Raw genomic sequence first — 22,357 nt, 5'->3', positions numbered from 1 at the left:
TAATCGTGATAGCGTTACTTGTAGTTCGGAGTTTCTCTCTTCCAAATGCCCAGAGCGGACTGGACCACAGCCCTTTAACACACAGACTACACTGTATATAAGATTTACTTCACTAACTAACGCACTCTCATAGGCTCCACCCAGATGGTCACGTGACATAAATAACCGCGGTTATATAAGTACATCCGACAAGACCGTAGTCTGGAATGAGCAGAGATCGCTGTATAAGTGTCTATCTGGTCGTGACCACAAACCTAATTCAAAACTTCACAGGATACCGAGAATTCAGCAAATAACCATCCAAAATGAAATCACACGCAAACGACGAGCTGCCAACTGAAACTGTGGTGAATGTAAGCATACTTTTATTTCTCTTTGACACTAGTGGGTTTTTTATGGGTATTTCGTTTGCGTTTCATTGTATTAAGCGGTTACATTTTATGTAGACATTCTGTGGCGTGGGAGATCAAACGTGGGAGATCAAACGAAAATGCGGACATCTTTGCTAGCCATTGACAGTTTCTCAGCGGTGTCCTCCTTTTGGAAGGTTTCTTCATTCCGGAAGGTTTTCTTCTTGTACTAGGTTTCCTTCGTACGCTATTTCCCCACTACATGCTGTTTTCCTCCCCTGTGCGGTATCTATCGCATGTAAGTTACCCCAACCCCCGTGCGCTATCCACCTGTTCGTTATTTCTCCCCTGTACGCTATCTATCCCATGTACGCTACCCCAACCCCAGTGCAGTATGCACATATGCGTTATTTCCCCCTGTATACCATCTATCCCATGTACGCTACCCCCCCCCCCCCCCCCCCCCGGCACCTGTACGCTATTTTTCCTGTATAGTATCCATCCCATGAACGCTACCCCGACACCCGTGCGCTATCCACCTGGCGATCCCATGTACACTACCCCCACCACCTGTACGTTATTCTCCATGCATAGTGTCCATCCCATGAACGCTACCCCGACACCCGTGCGCTATCCACCTGGCGATCCCATGTACACTACCCCCACCACCTGTACGTTATTCTCCCTGCATAGTGTCCATCCCATGAACGCTACCCCGACACCCGTGCGCTATCCACCTGGCGATCTCATGTACACTACCCAAACCTCCGTGCGCTATGCACATGTACGTTTTTTCCCCCTGATATGCTATCTATCCCATGTACGCTACCCCAACCCCCCTGTGGTGTCCATCTGCACGTTATTTGTATGCTATTTATCTCCTATACGCTACCCCAACCCCCGTGCGTTGTCTTCTTGTACGTTATTCCCCCCAGCCTGTACGCTATCTATCTCTTGTACGCTACACCCACCTCCTTGCGCCATCCTCCTGTACGTTATCCCCCCCCCCCCCCGTACGCTGTCTATCTCCTGTACGCAACCCCCACCTCGTGCACTGTTCACGTGTACGTTATTTCCCACCTGTATGCTATGTATCCCTTGTACGCTACCCCACCTCCGTGCGCTACACACCTGTACGCTATTCCCCCCTTCCCGGTATGATATCTATGCCTATATGGTACCCCCACCTGCGTGCGCTACACTCCTGTTAGCTATTCCCCCATTTCCCGTATATCTATCCCCTGTACGCTACCCCCACCCTCGTGCGCTATCCTCGCGGTCGCTATCCCCACTCCACCATGCCGTAAGATATCCCCTCTCCAAGGGCACTACCCCCTCTCCTCCTCTATATACGCTATTCCTCTCTTCTTTACGCTGAATGAGGCGATGAGGCCGAGTAATCTATGGAGGCTATGCCTACATTTACACCCTAGTTGGGGTGTCGGTTTTTCAGGCAAAGAAAAACGATTTTGTTTTTGCGATTATATTTATGCATGGTGTCTTATGTTTGGCAGCAAGTGAGAATACTAAATGTCTTAGAGAGTTACATATGCCTCTCTGCTGCGTCAAGTCTCTCCACTGAGGACTGTCCAAACTCCACACATTCGTAATTTGGATAACCGGCTTCATAGACAACGGTTTCACTATTTTCATTCACATGATTCATTCATTTTAACGTTTAATATTTTATTTCATACAACGTGTAAAACAACATTCCAAAAAATCCAGAAAAACAAATCAGACTTTGTTTTGACAGTACCGCGTTTCGAACTCTTAATATAAACCCCACAAGTATTGTCAGGGCTTTATTGTCGTCACGGTTCACGGCATGTCGGTGTGAAATGTCGGCGCGAAAACCAGCAAATCACTTGAATGTTTTGGGGTTTTCTTTGCCGGCTGTAAACGATTTTAATGAGTGGAATATCGCCTGCCTCGCTACGGCTGGGTGATCTTAAGTTTCTAATACACTGATCAGCGAATGTATTTGCAGAGTTAACACTAGATACACTCAGAATGTATGGATCCGAAATAAAACTACCCGTGGAGAAAACATACTTGCCGACATATAAATGAATAGTTACCAACATGTAAATGGATAGTTACCGACATGTAAATGAATACTTACCGACGTAAATATACCGAATATCACTTCGTAGTTGACTACTACAACGGAACCAACCGGGGATTTATTTGTGTAAGGGAGAGTTGGAGCCAGGCAATGGCTTGAGGAAGGGAGCTAAAGTAGGAAAACGTACAAAACCTGCATTTACAATTGTTTTTGACAAAGATATACACTTTAAAGTCCGAAAAACTTTGATAAAAACTGGGTTTCAGCCTTATATTACCTTTTACACAGACAAAAATGTTTTTAATGTATGAGGTTGAGATTGTTTTAACCATGATTAAAATTAAAAGACAGAATTATAGAATAAAAGATTTTACCTTGTTAACCCAGCCGTTATCCATCTGTCATTGGTTAGCAAACAGTGATCTTTTACCATTCGGAATGTTGGTTGGATGATTTTTCAAGAAAGTTTTTCAAGAAAAAAAAAAACAACATAGTCACTGTAAATCGTTTTTCTTTATGTGGAAAGAGTTTTTTTTTCTACTGAACCTTATAATTGAAATATTTCTCTGTCGAAAAGCATGAAACACACACAAAAGTAGCTGCCCTGATTATATTTAATTATTTATTTGGTTGTTGTTTTACGCCCTAAATTCTTGGGTATGTTCATGATTATTTCACTTATATGACGTCGGACGGCGTTATGATGGGTGGAATGAGGGAAGAGCCCCGGGAAAACACACGATAATCTCACGAATATGCCCTGATTGTAGACCAAAGGATATTACGACCCACAACGTGGCGGGCAACCACGACATGCTGATTCCTTTACAGCCAACATAATCGACAGCATGTCTTTTGATATTGATATCCACTGAATAATTAGCTTCTTTAGTATACTCTGGCGAATAGTACTAAAATCAAAAACAAAATCTATAGTCACGCCTCACTTATACCCATGTTTCATTCCCCGACGTGCCGTCCCCCCACCCCTGTCTCCTTCCATATTCCTTCAGCTGCGGGTCACTTACATACAGCCACTCTGCTGTCTGTAACAAACGTGTAGAACCTCTAACTACGGAAGCCTACTGGTGCCACTGTAAACGAAAAAATGTGTCCAGCTAACTCCCTACAACGAATTACTTTTCCGTTTTAACGACTTGATACATTATCAACAATCCGACCGACTTCTCGACCGATACACTAAACGACCGACTTATCGATCGATACACTGATCAACTGACTTACCGAGCTATACACTTAGCAACCGACTTATCGAACGATACACTAAACAACCGACTTACCTCCCGATACACTAAACAACCGATTTATCGACCGATACACTAAACAACCGCCTTATCTCCCGATACACTAAACAACCGACTTATCGACCGATACACTAAACGACCGACTTATCTCTCGATACACTAAAAAACCGACTTACCGAGCGATAAAGTAAACAACCGACTTATCGGCTGATACACTGAACAACTGACTTATTGACCGATACACTAACCAATCGACTATAAAACTTACGAACTGTTATCCACCTAACATTCTGAAACCTTATCACACGGAGTACAAGGTGTTCACAAAGTGCTTACAAAGGAGCACTTATCAATCCAAACTCCACCCCCTTTGGTTATTTCACTCATCGTAATTGTGGTTCACATTCGAGAATAGATTGATTGGCTTTGTTATTAAAACATTGTAAACAACTGATAATGGAGACTGCATTAACACAACACGAAACACAAAATCCTCCGCGTGTCAATAAGATTTACATATTGATGTAGGCAGTGAGTTTATAACGTTGATACAAAAGATGAGAACAACAGCAGTATTTAAAAGACGTTCCAGCTTCACGTCTGTCCACTTATACGTATCTCCGGTAATACATTGACGGCACCTTACTTTGTATGTTGTAACTCTGAATTCATAAACCCATGCGGATTCACAGAGAGAAATTGTTGTGTGAGGTTTCCAACATAAACTTTTGTGGCACTAGTGGCAGTCTGAATTCATAAACCCATGCGGATTCACAGAGAGAAATTGTTGTGTGAGGTTTCCAACATAAACTTTTGTGGCACTAGTGGCAGTCTGAATTCATAAACCCATGCGGATTCACAGAGAGAAATTGTTGTGTGAGGTTTTCAACATAAACTTTTGTGGCACTACTGGCAGTCTGAATTCATAAACCCATGCGTATTCACAGAGAGAAATTGTTGTGTGAGGTTTTCAACATAAACTTTTGTGACACTAGTGGCAGTCTGAATTCATAAACCCATGCGTATTCACAGAGAGAAATTGTTGTGTGAGGTTTTCAACATAAACTTTTGTGGCACTAGTGGCAGTCTGAATTCATAAACCCATGCGTATTCACAGAGAGAAATTGTTGTGTGAGGTTTTCAACATAAACTTTTGTGACACTAGTGGCAGTATAGCTTTAAATTTGTTGAGCACAGCAAGCGTCCCAGAGAACCTTAATACGACGACACTCTGCTAACGCCTGGTAATTCCTCACCCAAAGGGACAGTGTGTGAAAGCGGTGTCAGCCCGCTTTCACACACTGAGTTATGTCACAACTTCTCGTCGAATTTCACTTGTTGCCAGAATAATGGGCGGACTCTATCGCAGGATCACATCATATGTCACATGATGCGATTTGTCCAGTTGTGTAAATTGTGTGAAACACGGTTTGTCCAGCAGATTTGTGATTGGCAGGTGTGCTTTTTGATTGACAAAGGCGTTGGGTCAGTTAATCCCAATAAACCAATATCTGAGAAAACAGTCTAAATAAATAAATTGAAGAGTTGACCGTTTTTATCCCTGATGCTGTAGCCGGTTTTGGTTGACAGCGCTGTTGTTGACCAATAATATAATTTTTAATCTCAGCTGTTCATAATGAGCAGAATTTCAGGATGAAAACAAATTTTAGCATAGTAGAAATTATATTTTAGATTGCTGGAACAATTTGGACAGGTATTCTGACAATACAGTATGTAATTCTCACATGCCTGCTTTCAGAGAGCTGAGGCTGACCGTGAGGGCTTATCCAGTCAGAGGAGTCGACGTGTGACTGACAACCCGAGTTTCCTCTTCAAATGGCTGAACCACGCTGCGAGAAACCCATACGACAAAGACGTCAACCCACAGGTGAGTGACAATAAACTGTACAATCCGCAGGTGAGTGACAATAACCTGTACAACCCACAGGTGAGTGACAATAACCTGTACAACCCACAGGTGAGTGATAATAACCTGTACAACCCACAGGTGAGTGACTATAACCTGTACAATCCACAGGTGATTGACAATAAACTGTACAACCCACAGGTGAGTGACAATAAACTGTACAACCCACAGGTGAGTGACAATAACCTGTACAACCCACAGGTGAGTGACAATAACCTGTACAACCCACAGGTGAGTGACAATAACCTGTACAACCCACAGGTTTGTGACAATAACCTGTACAACCCACAGGTTTGTGACAATAACCTGTACAACCCACAGGTGAGTGACAATAACCTGTACAACCCACAGGTGAGTGACAATAACCTGTACAACCCACAGGTGAGTGACAATAACCTGTACAACCCACAGGTGAGTGAAAATAACCCGAACAACAAAGACGCCAACCAAGAGATGAGTGATACATACAGCACAGACATCAGTACACAGGTGAGTGACAATATCCCATACAGCACAGTCATCAATACACAGGTGAGTGACAGTATCCCATACAGCACAGACATCAATACACAGGTGAGTGACAGTATCCCATACAGCACAGTCATCAATACATAGGGGAGTGACAATATCCCATACAGCACAGACATCAATACACAGGTGAGTGACAATAACCCGTACAGCACAGACGTCAGTACACAGGTGAGTGACAATATCCGTTACAGCACAGACATCAGTACACAGGTGAGTGACAGTATCCCATACAGCACAGACATCATTACATAGGCGAGTGACAATATCTCATACAGCACAGACATCAATACACAGGTGAGTGACAATAACCCGTACAGCACAGACATCAGTACACAGGTGAGTGACAATATCCGTTACAGCACAGACATCAGTACACAGGTGAGTGACAGTATCCCATACAGCACAGACATCATTACATAGGCGAGTGACAATATCCCATACAGCACAGACATCAATACATAGGCGAGTGACAATAACCCATACAGCACAGACATCAATACACAGGTGAGTGACAGTATCCCATACAGCACAGACATCAATACACAGGTGAGTGACAGTATCCCATACAGCACAGACATCAATACATAGGCGAGTGACAATAACCTGTACAGCACAGACATCAATACACACGGGGGCCTCCGTGGCTCAGTCGTTTAGCGAGCTAGCGCAGCGTAATGACCCAGGAGCCTCTCACCAATGCGGTCGCTGTGAGTTCAAGTCCAGCTCATGCTGGCTTCCTCTCCGGCCGTAAGTGGGAAGGTCTGCCAGCAACCTGCGGATGGTCGTGGGTTTCCCCAGGGTTTCCACCCACCATAATGCTGCCGCCGTCGTATAAGTGAAATATTCTTGAGTACGGCGTAAAACACCAATCAAAAAAAAAAATCAATACACAGGTGAGTGACAATAACCCATACAGCACAGACATCAGTACACAGGTGAGTGACAATATCCCATACAGCACAGACATCAGTACACAGGCGAGTGACAATTACTCGTACAGCACAGACACCAATACACAGGTGACAATATCCCATACAGCACAGACATCAATACACAGGTGAGTGACAATATCCCATACAGCACAGACATCAATACACAGGCAAGTGACAATATCCCATACAGCACAGACATCAATACAGAGGCGAATGACAATAACTCGTACAGGACAGACATCAATACACAGGTGAGTGACAATATCCCATACAGCACAGACATCAATACACAGGCGAGTGACAATATCCCATACAGCACAGACATCAATACACAGGCGAGTGACAATAACTCGTACAGGACAGACATCAGTACACAGGCGAGTGACAATAACTCGTACAGCACAGACATCAGTACACAGGTGAGTGACAATATCCCATACAGCACAGACATCAATACACAGGTGAGTGACAATAACCCATACAGCACAGACATCAGTACACAGGTGAGTGACAGTATGCCATACAGCACAGACATCAGTACACAGGCGAGTGACAATAACTCGTACAGCACAGACATCAATACACAGGTGAGTGACAATAACCCGTACAGCACAGACATCAATACACAGGCGAGTGACAATAACCCGTACAGCACAGACATCAATACACAGGCAAGTGACAATATCCCATACAGCACAGACATCAATACACAGGTGAGTGATAATATCCCATACAGCACAGACATCAATACACAGGCGAGTAACAATAACCGTACAGCACAGACATTAGTACACAGGTGAGTGACAATAACTCGTACAGCACAGATATCAGTACACAGGTGAGTGACAATAACCCGTACAGCACAGACATTAGTACACAGGTGAGTGACAATATCCCATACAGCACAGACCTCAATACACAGGCGAGTGACAATAGCTCGTACAGCACAGACATCAACCCAGAGGTGAGGGTCAATAACCCATATAGCAAAGACATCAACCCTCAGGTCAGCGACAATAGCTCGTACAGCACAGACATCAGTACACAGGTGAGTTACAATAGCTCGTACAGCACAGATATCAGTACACAGGCGAGTGACAATAACCGTACAGCACAGACATCAATACACAGGCGAGTGACAATAGCTCGTACAGCAAAGACATCAACCCAGAGGGGAGGGTCAATAACCCATATAGCACAGGCAGCATACAGAGGTCAGCGTCAATAGCTCGTACAGCACAGACATCAGTACACAGGCGAGTAACAATAACCCGCACACCACAGACATCAATACACAGGTGAGTGACAACAACCCATACAACACAGACATCAGCTGAGTGTGGACTACGTAAAGTACACCGACAAGGTGTAAGTGTACACTACGAAATGTACCTTAACCAAATGCAAGTGAATGTCATGCGCACATCGCGGTATTGCTGTGTCTTGACGGTTGCTGTAACGCCTCGTGAACAATTTAGCTGTAGCTCACATTCAATCACATACAATCGCATCTTCGTGAAATCTCGACGTTAACTGGAATGTTCCCTACCTCATGTGAAAAGTACATGTATGTGACAACGGAGGTGACATCTGTCGCGTGACTAGTCACGCAGCCCTGGGGGAGATGACAATGCTATAAGCAACCCTACAACTGATGCACCGGAAGCATGTGAGGAATCAGAAATTTTGGAAAGCTACTGTTATGAGTTGTTTGTCTTTGCAGACTGATGTGGAATCTCTGGACCAGATCACTTAATCTGAGAACAAACTTTCATTTAAGGAATCTCTGGACCAGATCACTTAATCTCAGAACAAACTTTTCATTTAAGGAATCTCTGGATCAGATCACTTAATCTGAGAACAAACTTTCATTTAAGGAATCTCTGGACCAGATCACCTAATCACAGAACAAACTTTCATTTAAGGAATCTCTGGACCAGATCAATTAATCTCAGAACAAACTTTCATTTAAGGAATCTCTAGACGAGATCACTTAATCTCAGAACAAACTTCCATTTAAGGAATCTCTGGACCAGATCACTTAATCTCAGAACAAACTTTCATTTAAGGAATCTCTGGACCAGATCACTTAATCTCAGAACAAACTTTCATTTAAGGAATCTCTGGACCAGATCACTTAATCTGAGAACAAACTTTCATTTAAGGAATCTCTAGACCAGATCACTTAATCTCAGAACAAACTTTCATTTAAGGAATCTCTGGACCAGATCACTTAATCTTAGAGCAAACTTTCATTTAAGGAATCTCTGGGCCAGATCACTTAATCTCAGAACAAACTTTCATTTAAGGAATCTCTAGACCAGATCACTTAATCTCAGAACAAACTTTCATTTAAGGAATCTCTGGACCAGATCACTTAATCTCAGAACAAACTTTCATTTAAGGAATCTCTGGACCAGATCACTTAATCTCAGAGCAAACTTTCATTTAAGGAATCTCTGGACCAGATCACTTAATCTCAGAACAAACTTTTCATTTAAGGAATCTCTAGACCAGATCACTTAATCTCAGAACAAATTTTTATTTAAGGAATCTCTGGACCAGATCATTTAATCTCAGAACAAGCTTTCATTTAAAATGTTTTAAATTAGACGCCAAGTATAGAATGTTAGCGTGTAAAACATACATAGGCCTGGGTGACATGTTTTCACCCGTGGATTTAATTTACATTTCAAAAAACCGGCCCGGATAGCACAGTTGGTAGAGCGTCCGCTTCGGGACCGGTAGATCCAGGATCAATCCTTGGTCGAGTCACACCTAAGACTTTAAAAGAGGAAGTTGTAACTTCCTCGCTTGGTGTTCAGCATAAAGGGGATAGTGCAACGACTGGTTGACCCGTATCAGTATAATGGCTCGGGCGGGGCGCCTTACTTGCCTTCGGTAAGTCGTCTCAGTGATGCAGCACTAAATAAAAGAGCGGTGGAAATCCGTCCTGCAACAAGGAGGCACATTACACGTGCATGCACCCTAATGATTCCTTCGTCGTCATATGACTGAAAAATTGTTGAGTACGACGTTAAACCCCAAGCACTCACTCACTCACTCACATTTCAAAAGCAACAAGTGCATAACATCATATGAAACAATAAACATGATGCCAGATTTCATTCACGGAAGATTTCTTGAATCTAAAATTAATATTTAAAATAAATTTAATGAAGATATGTCGTGTAAAACTAACAAAGCGAATCGATTCTCTCAAAAAGCAAACACTGTAGCGAATGAATTTCTAAAAGAAGGAATATTTATTTCTTCTCGATGTGTTAGATCTCACGACGCAATGAATGATGTATACCAGTATGGTGAGCCATAGCCTACTGATTCCACTAGATCTGTCTGGTATTCGGACGCGACGTACAATACGCAGGGACAGGTACATCTGAATATGTGAACTAACCAATAAGCCTATTCAAACATGACCTCTGGACGTGGTCTACGATATTCACGGACATGTACATATGAATATGTGAACTAACCAATAAGCCTATTCAAACATGACCTCTGAACTTGGTCTACAATATTCACGGACAGGTACATCTGAATATGTGAACTAATCAATAAGCCTATTCAAACATGACCTCTGGACGTGGCCTACAATATTCACGGACATGTACATCTGAATATGTGAACTAACCAATAAGCCTATTCAAACATAACCTCTGGACGTGGTCTACAATATTCACAGACATGTACATCTGAATATGTGAACTAACCAATAAGCCTATTCAAACATGACCTCTGGACTTGGTCTACAATATTCACGGACAGGTACATCTGAATATGTGAACTAACCAATAAGCCTATTCAAACATAACCTCTGGACGTGGTCTACAATATTCACGGACACGTATATCTGAATATGTGAACTAACCGATAAGCCTATTCAAACATGACCTCTGGACTTGATCCACAATATTCACGGACACGTACATCTGAATATGTGAACTAACCAATAAGCCTATTCAAACATGACCTCTGGACTTGGTCTACAATATTCACGGACATGTACATCTGAATATGTGAACTAACCAATAAGCCTATTCAAATATGACCTCTGGACGTGGTCTACAATATTCACGGACATGTACATCTGAATATGTGAACTAACCAATAAGCCTATTCAAACATGACCTCTGGACTTGGTCTACAATATTCACGGACATGTACATCTGAATATGTGAACTAACCAATAAGCCTATTCAAATATGACCTCTGGACGTGGTCTACAATATTCACGGACAGGTACATCTGAATATGTGAACTAACCAATAAGCCCATTCAAACATAACCTCTGGACTTGGTCTACAATATTCACGGACATGTACATCTGAATATGTGAACTAACCAATAAGCCTATTCAAATATGACCTCTGGACGTGGTCTACAATATTCACGGACACGTATATCTGAATATGTGAGCTAACCAATAAGCCTATTCAAACATTACTTCTGAATATGTGAGCTAGCCAATAAACTTATTCATATCTGCACGTGGTGGGCATTACGCCTGCACTTACAGGCACCTGAGAATGATACGGACTTTAATATATCACGTATCTAGATACGTATGCCAACCATTAATGCAGTCCCGCATGAATTAAGATGATCGACAATACCTACGTACCTGAATACGAGCTCTTATCTTAATATGGAGTTATAACTATAACGTGTCAGCGATGAGCGCTGATAACAAACGCAGCTCATCAGCTAACAGCTTAGGCGTGGCCATAAATACGTAATCCTACTCACCTGCAGTTCTAAAATCTATACCTTTCAGTCATGTATTCAATAACCAGTATTTTCACTAACCGCAATACTTTGCTTCGGAGTTCTGTAAATCTGCCTGAACAATATAAACAGCTGATGACTGAGTTATTAAACTGTATTTATTCCTGTTTCTTTACAGGGAGTGGTAAACCTAGGAACAGCAGAGAACAAATTGTGTGAAGACTTGCTTGTAGAAAAGGTAAATAAATTATCAAACAATGGCCGCCCGGTGTACAGCCAAAAGCCGTGACATTCTCATGACGAATTAAGCAATCAGTGAACGATTATGATCTAATACCATGTCGGCAATATTGCGGCTACATATGAGCCGTCAGCTGTGTGCATTCATCACTAACGCGCCGTAATGTGAGCCGTCAGCTGGGTACATTCATCACTAACACGCTGTGATGTGAACCCTCAGCTGTGTGCATTCCTCACTAATACGTCGTGATGTGAGCCGTCAGCTGTGTGCATTCATCACTAAACGCTGTGATGTGAGCCGTCAGCTGTTTGCATTCATCAGTAACACGTCGTGATGTGAGCCGGCAGCTGTGTGCATTCATCACTAACACGCCATGATGTGAGTCGTTAGCTGTGTGAATCCCTCACTAACACGCAGTGACGTGAGCCTCAGACGTGTGAATTCCTCACTATCACGCTGTGATGTGAGCCGTCAGCTTTGTGCATACATCACTAACACGCTGTGATGTGTGCATTCATCACTAACATGCCGTGATGTTAGTCGTCAGCGGTGTGAATTCATCACCAACACGCTGTAAAGTTAGCCGTCAGCAGTGTGTATACATCACTAACACGCCGTGATGTGAGCCGTCGGCTGTGTACATTCATCACTAACACATCGTGATGTGATCCGTCAGCTGTATGTTTTCATCACTAACACACCGTGATGTGAGCCGTCACCTGTGGGAATTCCTCACTAACACGTCGTGACGTGGGTCGTCAGCTGTGTGAATTCCTCACTAACGCACTATGTGGTTTTTTGTTTTCAGCTCTCCCGACCAGAGATCAACCAAACGGAAGGATTTATGAACTATTATTTTACTCACTATGGAGATATCAGGTAAGACAATATTTTCTGGTATAAATTTTACAATATTTACAATTAACTTTATTTATAGCATCGGCAGATTATATTTCCTCTCTTAAACAAGCGATACAGTTATTAATTGACTACTTCAATAAATACCTTACACTGTTCGTTTCTTTTTTTGTTTTCTTGTCTTTTTTTAAAGTATGTCTCTTCTCTGACAGGTTTTGTTCTGTTTTCGAAAGATTACTGATTCCAACTGAGGGCGCTTCCTAACTCACAGAATATAAATACCGCTTGCTTTTAAACTTCATGTCCACAGCTTCAGAGCCGCCCTGAAGACATTCATTGAAGAAAAATTTCACCCAAGCAAACCAATTCATGCAGAGAACGTAAGTAATTTACTTATTTATTTTGAGTATTTTTACTCAAAAAAATAGTTTCAAGTGATAACGATAAGACATCTCAGTGGCGGCCTTTGTCACGTAACGTCATCGATTCTGGATAATAACAATTGTCGTAACGTTGGAAAGTTCTTCAGTAGACTATGAACAAAATGCCTTATCACACTGGAAATCCGAGAGCTCATTACTTCGGCCATTTCCGTCAATTACCGGTGTTTCCCACGTTAAACACCCGAGTGTGCTTAGCTGATGGTATTTCGTCTAGTTTTGTTGATAACAAGGTCTCTCAGACTGATTAGAGTAGGCTACTGACCTCTCGCTTTATCTATCAGCATGAATAATCTCTAACAGAGAAGAAGGCCTTTTCAATTACTTGAAACAAAAAATGGCGACAGTCTGCTTAAGCAGTGCGTTTTTACGCCTACTACAAAGACGGATAGATGTAAACTCTGTTAATGTCAGCACATTTTTAATAAATACATTTCAAGAAAGAAATGATTTTGTACAGGCAGGTCTACGTAACTTTACTAAAGATTTTAAAGTATAGTTTAGAACTCTCATTACAGTGGTTAGATATTACAATAAAACAAAATTGACTATTCGTCCGTTTCTACTCACGATATCATCGTCTAAGGGTTTTCCTGCTTGTGGGAGTTTGCCCAGAACAAGCGATGTGCAGGTGCGTTTAGGCAGTCTCATGTCTTCCCACAGGTCGGGTCGTGAAAAGTAATAACACATTGTGTAGTGTGCATCCACGAAGAAGTAACTAAAACACATGTTGCTGTGGTCTTCAGATTATCACGGCCTGTGGTTGTGGGGGGATCCTGGACATGCTGGGCTTCGCTCTAGGTGATCGGGACGGTAAGAGGCTGTAACGGCCTGTGGTTGTGGGGGGATCCTGGACATGCTGGGCTTCGCTCTAGGTGATCGTTACGGTAAGAGGCTGTAACGGCCTGTGGTTGTGGGGGGATCCTGGACATGCTGGGCTTCGCTCTAGGTGATCGGGACGGTAAGAGGCTGTAACGGCCTGTGGTTGTGGGGGGATCCTGGACATGCTGGGCTTCGCTCTAGGTGATCGTTACGGTAAGAGGCTGTAACGGCCTGTGGTTGTGGGGGGATCCTGGACATGCTGGGCTTCGCTCTAGGTGATCGGAACGGTAAGAGGCTGTAACGGCCTGTGGTTGTGGGGGGATCCTGGACATGCTGGGCTTCGCTCTAGGTGATCGGAACGGTAAGAGGCTGTAACGGCCTGTGGTTGTGGGGGGATCCTGGACATGCTGGGCTTCGCTCTAGGTGATCGGGACGGTAAGAGGCTCTAAATGATTATAGCACCACTCGAACTCGGTGCATGAGATTTTGGGTAGAATTTAGTCCAATTGGTAGAATTTAGTCCATCTTGGTAGAATTGAGTGCTAGAATTGTCTGCGAACTTCTGAGGCACTGATTGGATAATACCACCAAACAGATATTTTAGGTTGTTGATACAAAATATTTAATGCACTTATTTTGCACCAAGTTAAAATCTGTCAGAATTTTGTTTGTTTTTAACGGAACAGAAAACGAATGGACCAGTGTTACTATCCACCCCCTGGGGGTTAACAGGGTGACAAAATGCTATGACTTCACTTGCAGCAACAGCTAAAAAAAAAGGGTGGTCATGCTAGGCTGATTTTTTGATATGTTGAAGAGAAAACTCCAAGCTGCAAGTGATGGTATGGTTGGGTACCACGCAAAAGTCAAAGGAATAAATATTTTGGGGGCTGGGTTGAAGTTGACAAATTTACTTCTTATAATCAGGAAAATCAATGCGCTCATGTAACCCTAAGCAAATAGGTTATCTTTCAAAACTACAGACCACTCGTGTGCACGATAGAACACATGGACCAACGCGCTGCTGACGAACACTGTAGTTGATTGAGCCAGAACCGTACATGCTTTATTATGTATTAAAAAAAACCCGGTGATTTAGATGAACAAAGAGCAGAAGAAGTGACTCTCCGAACAGTTACATAATGTATCAAGTTCGGCAGATATCCTTTCAGGTTATCTCGCTGGGTAAATTAAAGTTTTTTTAGTGCTCCGTGAACATCTAGTCACCACTGATGGCTTCATAAACCCACTGTTTTGAAACTCCACCGGAAACGGAATATGTTGTTGGTTGTAGTCTATGATCGCTAATGAGCTTCTGGAAGTGACGGGTGCTGGAATCGGTGTGAAAGGATCGACATAGTATCACCGTGCTGATAAGAGATAAGCCAACTAGCACTTCTGTTACTGTTAGATTACGCTAGAGTTTGGAATAAGACTTTATTTTCGTTTAGATATAGACTTAGATAGTAAGGTCTAGATCCAGTGTTTGAGGAACAGACGGAAGCTGTTAGTGTTGGGATGCCAGCAGTGGCATGGACAGCACGTGCAGCGGAATGAAGAGCTGTGTTCATTTCCAGGAAGGCGATGTGAACTTGTCCTATATCCGACAAATACAATCCACCTACTGTCTCTCTCACCGTCAAAAACCCCAGAGCTAAAGCGGACAGACGTTAGCACTAGGGTCGATATTCGTTATACAAGTTAGTTCTTCAAATCCGAATGTCTAACCTGCCGCTACAACACGATATTCGTTCTAAGAATGACGTTATTTGAATAACGAAACACAAATATATGGGGTTTTAACTTCTATATTATCGGTGCTGTATACGCTATTCAAACAACTGTCTCACTAGCCCAATGTGCTGGGTTGCTAACTTTCGTCCAACGGAGTTAAGATCTAATTTACATCACGTGAAATTAGTTCCAATGTTATGTGCGTGGACAGCTTTAATAAACAGCTGACTGCATGCGTCAGGCCACTGGGCATTGACATTCAACATGGAGGCGCTGACGTTGGGCCAGATGACGTATGACTATCCTAAAATTAGTTACATGGCAGTTTTGAAATCAGAATTAACTGTTTTGTCAGGGTTTTTTTTTTTGAATACTGTGTTCTTCGTTTTTGACTTATGAATACCCAGAATTCAGTCGTATCTCGATGTGCCTCTTCATTCTATCGATGATGTAAAAGCCCTTGACACAGCGAATTAAACCATTAACATGGTAATGGTGGCCAACCCATGACAGGACAACAAATACATGCCCACACTGTACTGTTATAAAGTAAACATCAGATGGTAAACGTGCCTTGTAAGTATAGCAAAGGGAACACCGGTGCTAAAAAAAGAAGAAATGAAATGGCTACGGTACGTTTTATACATAAACGATGTAAACAAGATGTGTATCACAAGTACACCGTTAGGTACACATTAAAAGTGTAGGCACATGACGATTAAGTAAACATAAATTTTCATATTTATGAGATATTCCATTTGCTTTGTTATTATTAATGTTTGCCTGTGCTACACACCTTGTTTATTTTTGTACACATGTATCTTTAGAGAGTATTTAGTGTCTTTGACTGAATATCCAACATCAACAACAGTTTGCCTATCCATAACAGGAATAATTTGTTACACACAAGTATTTCATTTGATACCTTCACATCTGTCTGATTTCGAATTTGTTAAATTTTTGTTCGAAAAGAATTTTGATGGTGTACACAAATTCTAAGACAGAGATACGGGGAGTAGCGAATTAGGGCGGACCGTGGCAGATCACGCTTTATCACGTTACTTACGTGACTGACAGCTAATTTAGTCTCGTGTTATCTCAATAGAGGTACTCCTCTTGCATTGCTGGGTCAGCCGCTGGCTTATGTCATTGATACGAGGCTAACGAGAGTCAATAATCTGGTGTAATTCGTATCACTTTGGTGAATTTCAGCACCTCTCTGATAATTTTTTTTTATAGTTTTTTATAGCTAAAGTAACTCAAAGTGTGTGTAGTAAAGTTTTACACTACCGCCTATGGAGCGGGAACGTGTCGTATCTCCAGAGCCTGAATTTATGCCTGGACAACCTTACACTGTAATTACAGACAAATGCTGATTGTCACATATAGATTTCAAGCTATGAGCAAGGTCATAAGTTAATGGGGTTGAGTGGATAGGTGCTGACAGCCATGCAGAAAAAGGTAGACCCGGTTGCTTTCACGTTACATTTCTCAGTTCAGTACATAATATGCAAATGTTCTATTATTAGTACTTTGCATTTAAAGTGTACACAAAGTAAAAAATCAACACATGCCTCAGATGAAAGGCAATAGAGAACTGCGCCCAGAAGTACTATAAATTATTTTTTTTTTTACATTTCTTCTAAAACAGAAATGACAAAAAAATAATTACTATCTGAGGTAAGGTTTTGAGAACATATTATCGAACGGATTTTCACATTGCTTTTATGAATGCAATAAAGAAATAAAAAATAATAAAAATCCATGAAAACTCTTTATGATGATGTTAAGGGAATTCGTCAAAGATAATTTCACAAAAATTAACTACTTTGAAAATGTTCCATTGACCTCCCAATGAAAATAATGTGACCTCCCATCATTTAGGTGTAATCAGAAAAAAGGGTCAACATATTTCTTCTTATTTTAAATGTTTTTATAGCATGGAAAAGATTTGCACACTAAATGAAAATAGTTTTGTCTGGCGCTTCGAATGGCATCGACTTTCTCATTGTTTACGTTCTTTTGAACCACGCTTTCTATATTATCTCTGTCATTTCACCACCATTTTTAGAACGGTATCGTCTTGTGATACAGGGCAACTCTAATCCAGGTCTGATTAGATCGACCCTACACTTGTATGTCTGAAGCTGACCTTCCAGTGTACAATTACTGGAATTCACTAATACCGCCACAGCACCAGAACTGTAATCAATGATGGGTTTAGTTAAAGCAAACAATAATAGCGTGTGAGTTACCAAATGTTACCATTGCCCGTGATACACAACTTTATGTGCCTTTTCGCCTGGCCACTATGTAGTCGCTTAATGTATTTTAAAATAAATGTTAAAATCTACAGCAACCTGCGGATGGTCGTGGGTTTCCCCCCGGGCTGTGCCCTGTTTCCACCCACCATAATGTTGGCCGAAGTCGTATAAGTGAAATATTCTTGAGTACGGCGTAAAACACCAATCAAGTAAAATAAATAAATAAATAAATAAATAAATAAATAAATAAATAAATAAATAAATAAATAAATAAATAAATAAATAAATAAATAAATAAAATCTACAGTTGATGACAGTATATCTTTTCATTGTCTTTCCTGTCACCAACTACCCCAAATTATGTCAATCGCTGGGCGAAAACCATCTACTGATGCAGTGTTTGTTTTGGTATGAAACATATTCCGCCCAACTTAAGCCACCGTTGGGGAAAGTTAAAACAAATAGTTCTGGGAGTGCTGTTTTTCAGTTTGACTCAAACAGAACTGACATGATAATTAAAGACGTCTAGCATTTTCTTGACCAGAATCTGGTAGAGAAGCTTTTAAAGAAAACCATTGACCTGAAATAATTCCGGAAATACCTCCGAAATTTGGAAAGAAAGAGTCACTCAAACGTCAACCTAAAGCGTCCTCACTTAGCCAGAGAACAGTATTAAATAGCTTCTTACTCTGGAAATTATCAGTGCGTTGAATCAGACAGATGTTATCTGGGTTACGAAAGTTCCAAACCTTGTCAAGGGATGAGTGATTGCGGACTTGAGTAACACTTATGCTCCTGACCTACACACTGACGATTTAGACTGAAGCATCTAGGATGGATTAAGGCCTGACATCAACATGATACGTACTGTTGGACGAAGGTTGTACATCCGTTCTGGCCGCTCTCTTTCTTTAAAGCGGAAAAAATTTGGCGAAATCGGACTGGAAAAGCTGTAAAGACCCACACATACTTGTCACACTGGAGTGACATTCCAGCTGGAGAAGGCACGGGATTTCCAGTGATAAAGTAATGGGGGACACTGAGGGAACTTTTATTAACATTATAGTAACACTGGTTTTGTTCAGTGTTACATTAGTCAGTATTGTTTTTTTCTGTTACATTAGTCAGAACTGTTTTTTTTCCTGTAACATTAGTCAGAACTGGTTTTGTTCAGTGTTACATTAGTCAAAACTGGTATTTTCCTGTTACATTAGTCATTATTAGTTTTGTCGAGTGTTACATTAGTCAGAATTGTTTTTTTCTATTACATTAGTCAGAACTGTTTTTGTTCAGTGTTACATTAGTCAGAATTGGTTTTGTTCAGTGTTACATTAGTCAGAATTGGTTTTGTCGAGTGTTACATTAGTCGGAATTGGTTTTTCCTGTTACATTAGTCAGAATTGGTTTTGATCGGTGTTACATCAGTCAGACTTTATTTTGTGCAGTCAGAATAGCATCACTAGTTTTGTTCAGTTCATCATTCACCCTGCTAATTGTTTCTAAACTCCAAGCCTCAGTATTATATCAGATCCCGTCATTCTTCTTTTTGACGAACTGATATTTGTGTCCACTAAACAGGCGAATAAAACCGCTTACTTAATATGAACCTGCCAAATGTTTCAAAAACTTCTGATAGCTGATTGTATTTTAATAAGCTTTCGTTTTATACTGGTATTGCACATTAGGTGAGTATTCTAATACCAAAAAAATGTCATAATAAAATTTTTACCATGGTAACTGGTCTTGGGAGTTTAACACTAGAAATAGCATATGCATCTCTATGGCTCATTGTTAAAAAAAATAGATGCGCATGAAGCTTGTTGGCAAATTCAGTAATTGTTTGGAATGTGGCATATATTATTACCCTCGTTATCTAATATCTTGTTTTGGTTTCAGATTACTTCCTCAGCCCAGTTCCGTATTACCCTCGCATCAGTAACAACCTGGGGGAAAGGGGTGGGGTCCAGATCTACAAGGTGCCACTGACCAGCCAGGTGAGACTACTCGTCACCTTCAACCCTCTAACAACATTCTATCAGTCTATATTAATGTCGATGTCCTGCACCAGATGTTCAATTACTGGGCAGGTCGCGCGAGAACTAAGTGATGTTGATGCCTTGTGTGTGCCACAGATGCTCAATTACTGGGAAGGTCACCCGTGAACTTAGTAATGGTGATGTTCTGTGTGTGCCACAGATGTTCAATTACTGGGAAGGTCACCCGTGAACTTAGTAATGGTGATGTTCTGTGTGTGCCACAGATGTTCAATTACTGGGAAGGTCACCCGTGAACTTAGTAATGGTGATGTTCTGTGTGTGCCACAGATGTTCAATTACTGGGAAGGTCACCCGTGAACTTAGTAATGGTGATGTTCTGTGTGTGCCACAGATGTTCAATTACTGGGAAGGTCGCGCGAGAACTAATTGATGTTGATGCCCTGTGTGTGCCACAGATGCTCAATTACTGGGAAGGTCACCCGTGAACTTAGTAATGGTGATGTTCTGTGTGTGCCACAGATGTTCAATTACTGGGAAGGTCACCCGTGAACTTAGTAATGGTGATGTTCTGTGTGTGCCACAGATGTTCAATTACTGGGAAGGTCACCCGTGAACTTAGTAATGGTGATGTTCTGTGTGTGCCACAGATGTTCAATTACTGGGAAGGTCACCCGTGAACTTAGTAATGGTGATGTTCTGTGTGTGCCACAGATGTTCAATTACTGGGAAGGTCACGCGAGAACTAAGTGATGTTGATGCCCTGTGTGTGCCACAGATGTTCAATTACTGGGAAGGTCACCCGTGAACTTAGTAATGGTGATGTTCTGTGTGTGCCACAGATGTTCAATTACTGGGAAGGTCACGCGAGAACTAAGTGATGTTGATGCCCTGTGTGTGCCACAGATGTTCAATTACTGGGAAGGTCACCCGTGAACTTAGTAATGGTGATGTTCTGTGTGTGCCACAGATGTTCAATAACTGGGAAGGTCACGCGTGAAGTAAATAATGTTGATGTCCTGCATGTGTCAAGTTGGATGGTGTTTTACGGTGGTTTAAGAATATTTCACGTATGGCACAACGGTCCAATGAAAGAAGAGGCCAAAGCTTGATGCCGGTTGACACAAAAATTAAATCCTATTATATTCACGAGATCTACAGATAAGTGTGCAGCTGATCGGCTTGCCTGTGTGTCTAGATGAACTCTTTATCTCATGTTGCAGCTGCAGCCCGGAGACACGGCGCCATTCCATCTCACAGCCGGCAAGCTGAAGGCCGCCTATGATCGGGCCACAAAAGAGGTCTGTATTCTGAGTAGCTCGTATAAACTCTCTGCCACAACGGCCACTTTACTTGTCTAGATCGCCAGCTAATATTAATGCGCAATTTCCTGTGAGAGGCACACGCGACGCCTCCGTGAAAAAGAGTAACGCCTATAATTTATGACATATTGAAAAACCATTGCTTTTAAGATGTGATCATATATAAACTAAGATAAGAGAGTCATTTTGGTGTCTACTTAGGGTATGCAATGTAAATAAAAACCCCGTGGTGAGACAGAAAGCATTAGCGGCGGCTAAAAACTCCATCAATTGAAGTAGCTGCTGGAAATAGTTTGAGTTTTAAAATATACCGAGACCGTGCTTAGGCGAGTTGAATGTCTTCAAGAAGAAGGTTTCTGGTTTCATATTGTAACCTTTATATTGTCAGTAGTTCCTATGGAGCCGTAAAAGGGACATGGCGGTTTTCTTTTTTTTTCAACTGTGCGTTTTATAGATCGTGTGGGATTTTTTTTTATTTATTTTTTTTTTGGAGCAGATGAAAAAAGAAAGACTCCCACGGAAAGAAATCGGGCAGGCGTTTTTCTTGTTTTTAAGTGAAAAAAAGAAAAAAATAGAAAGACCCTTACAAAAAGAGATCGGACCCGACATAATAAGCTAATCGGATTACGTTTTGCTTCGTGCTTTTATTGAAACACTTATGTATGTGACACTGTCATTGTCTGATTAACTGGTGGTCCGACTTAGTTGTCTCGGGACCAGAGATAATCATCTACTGACAGTGTCACATCCATGAGTCTTTCAACAAAAGTGCGAAGCAAAACGTAATCCGATTGGCTTATTATGTCGGGGCACGAAATCCTTTTGTGGGAGGTATTCTTTTGTTCGTCTGCTCCCCCCCC

At 41.7% G+C, this 22,357-nt stretch overlaps 1 protein-coding gene across 1 annotated transcript in view; it reads left to right on the top strand.

Annotated features, from left to right (window-relative positions):
* The first annotated feature begins 220 nt into the window (after nt 1-220).
* The window catches only part of LOC135466711 (1-aminocyclopropane-1-carboxylate synthase-like protein 1), a 41,126-nt gene continuing 18,989 nt past the window's right edge, over nt 221-22,357 (top strand). The window contains exons 1-8 of the mRNA XM_064744362.1: nt 221-353; nt 5,443-5,571; nt 12,001-12,060; nt 12,872-12,942; nt 13,232-13,301; nt 14,108-14,174; nt 20,078-20,175; nt 21,399-21,476. Coding sequence (XP_064600432.1) covers nt 306-353; nt 5,443-5,571; nt 12,001-12,060; nt 12,872-12,942; nt 13,232-13,301; nt 14,108-14,174; nt 20,078-20,175; nt 21,399-21,476 — 621 coding nt within the window. The 5' untranslated portion in view covers nt 221-305. The remainder of the gene's footprint in view (nt 354-5,442; nt 5,572-12,000; nt 12,061-12,871; nt 12,943-13,231; nt 13,302-14,107; nt 14,175-20,077; nt 20,176-21,398; nt 21,477-22,357) is intronic.

The sequence above is a fragment of the Liolophura sinensis genome, chromosome 6 (genome assembly GCF_032854445.1).
Source record: "Liolophura sinensis isolate JHLJ2023 chromosome 6, CUHK_Ljap_v2, whole genome shotgun sequence".
Lineage (NCBI taxonomy): Eukaryota > Metazoa > Mollusca > Polyplacophora > Chitonida > Chitonidae > Liolophura > Liolophura sinensis.
Note: the sequence above shows the minus strand (reverse complement) of the source record. Positions and strands in the feature narration are given on the sequence as shown.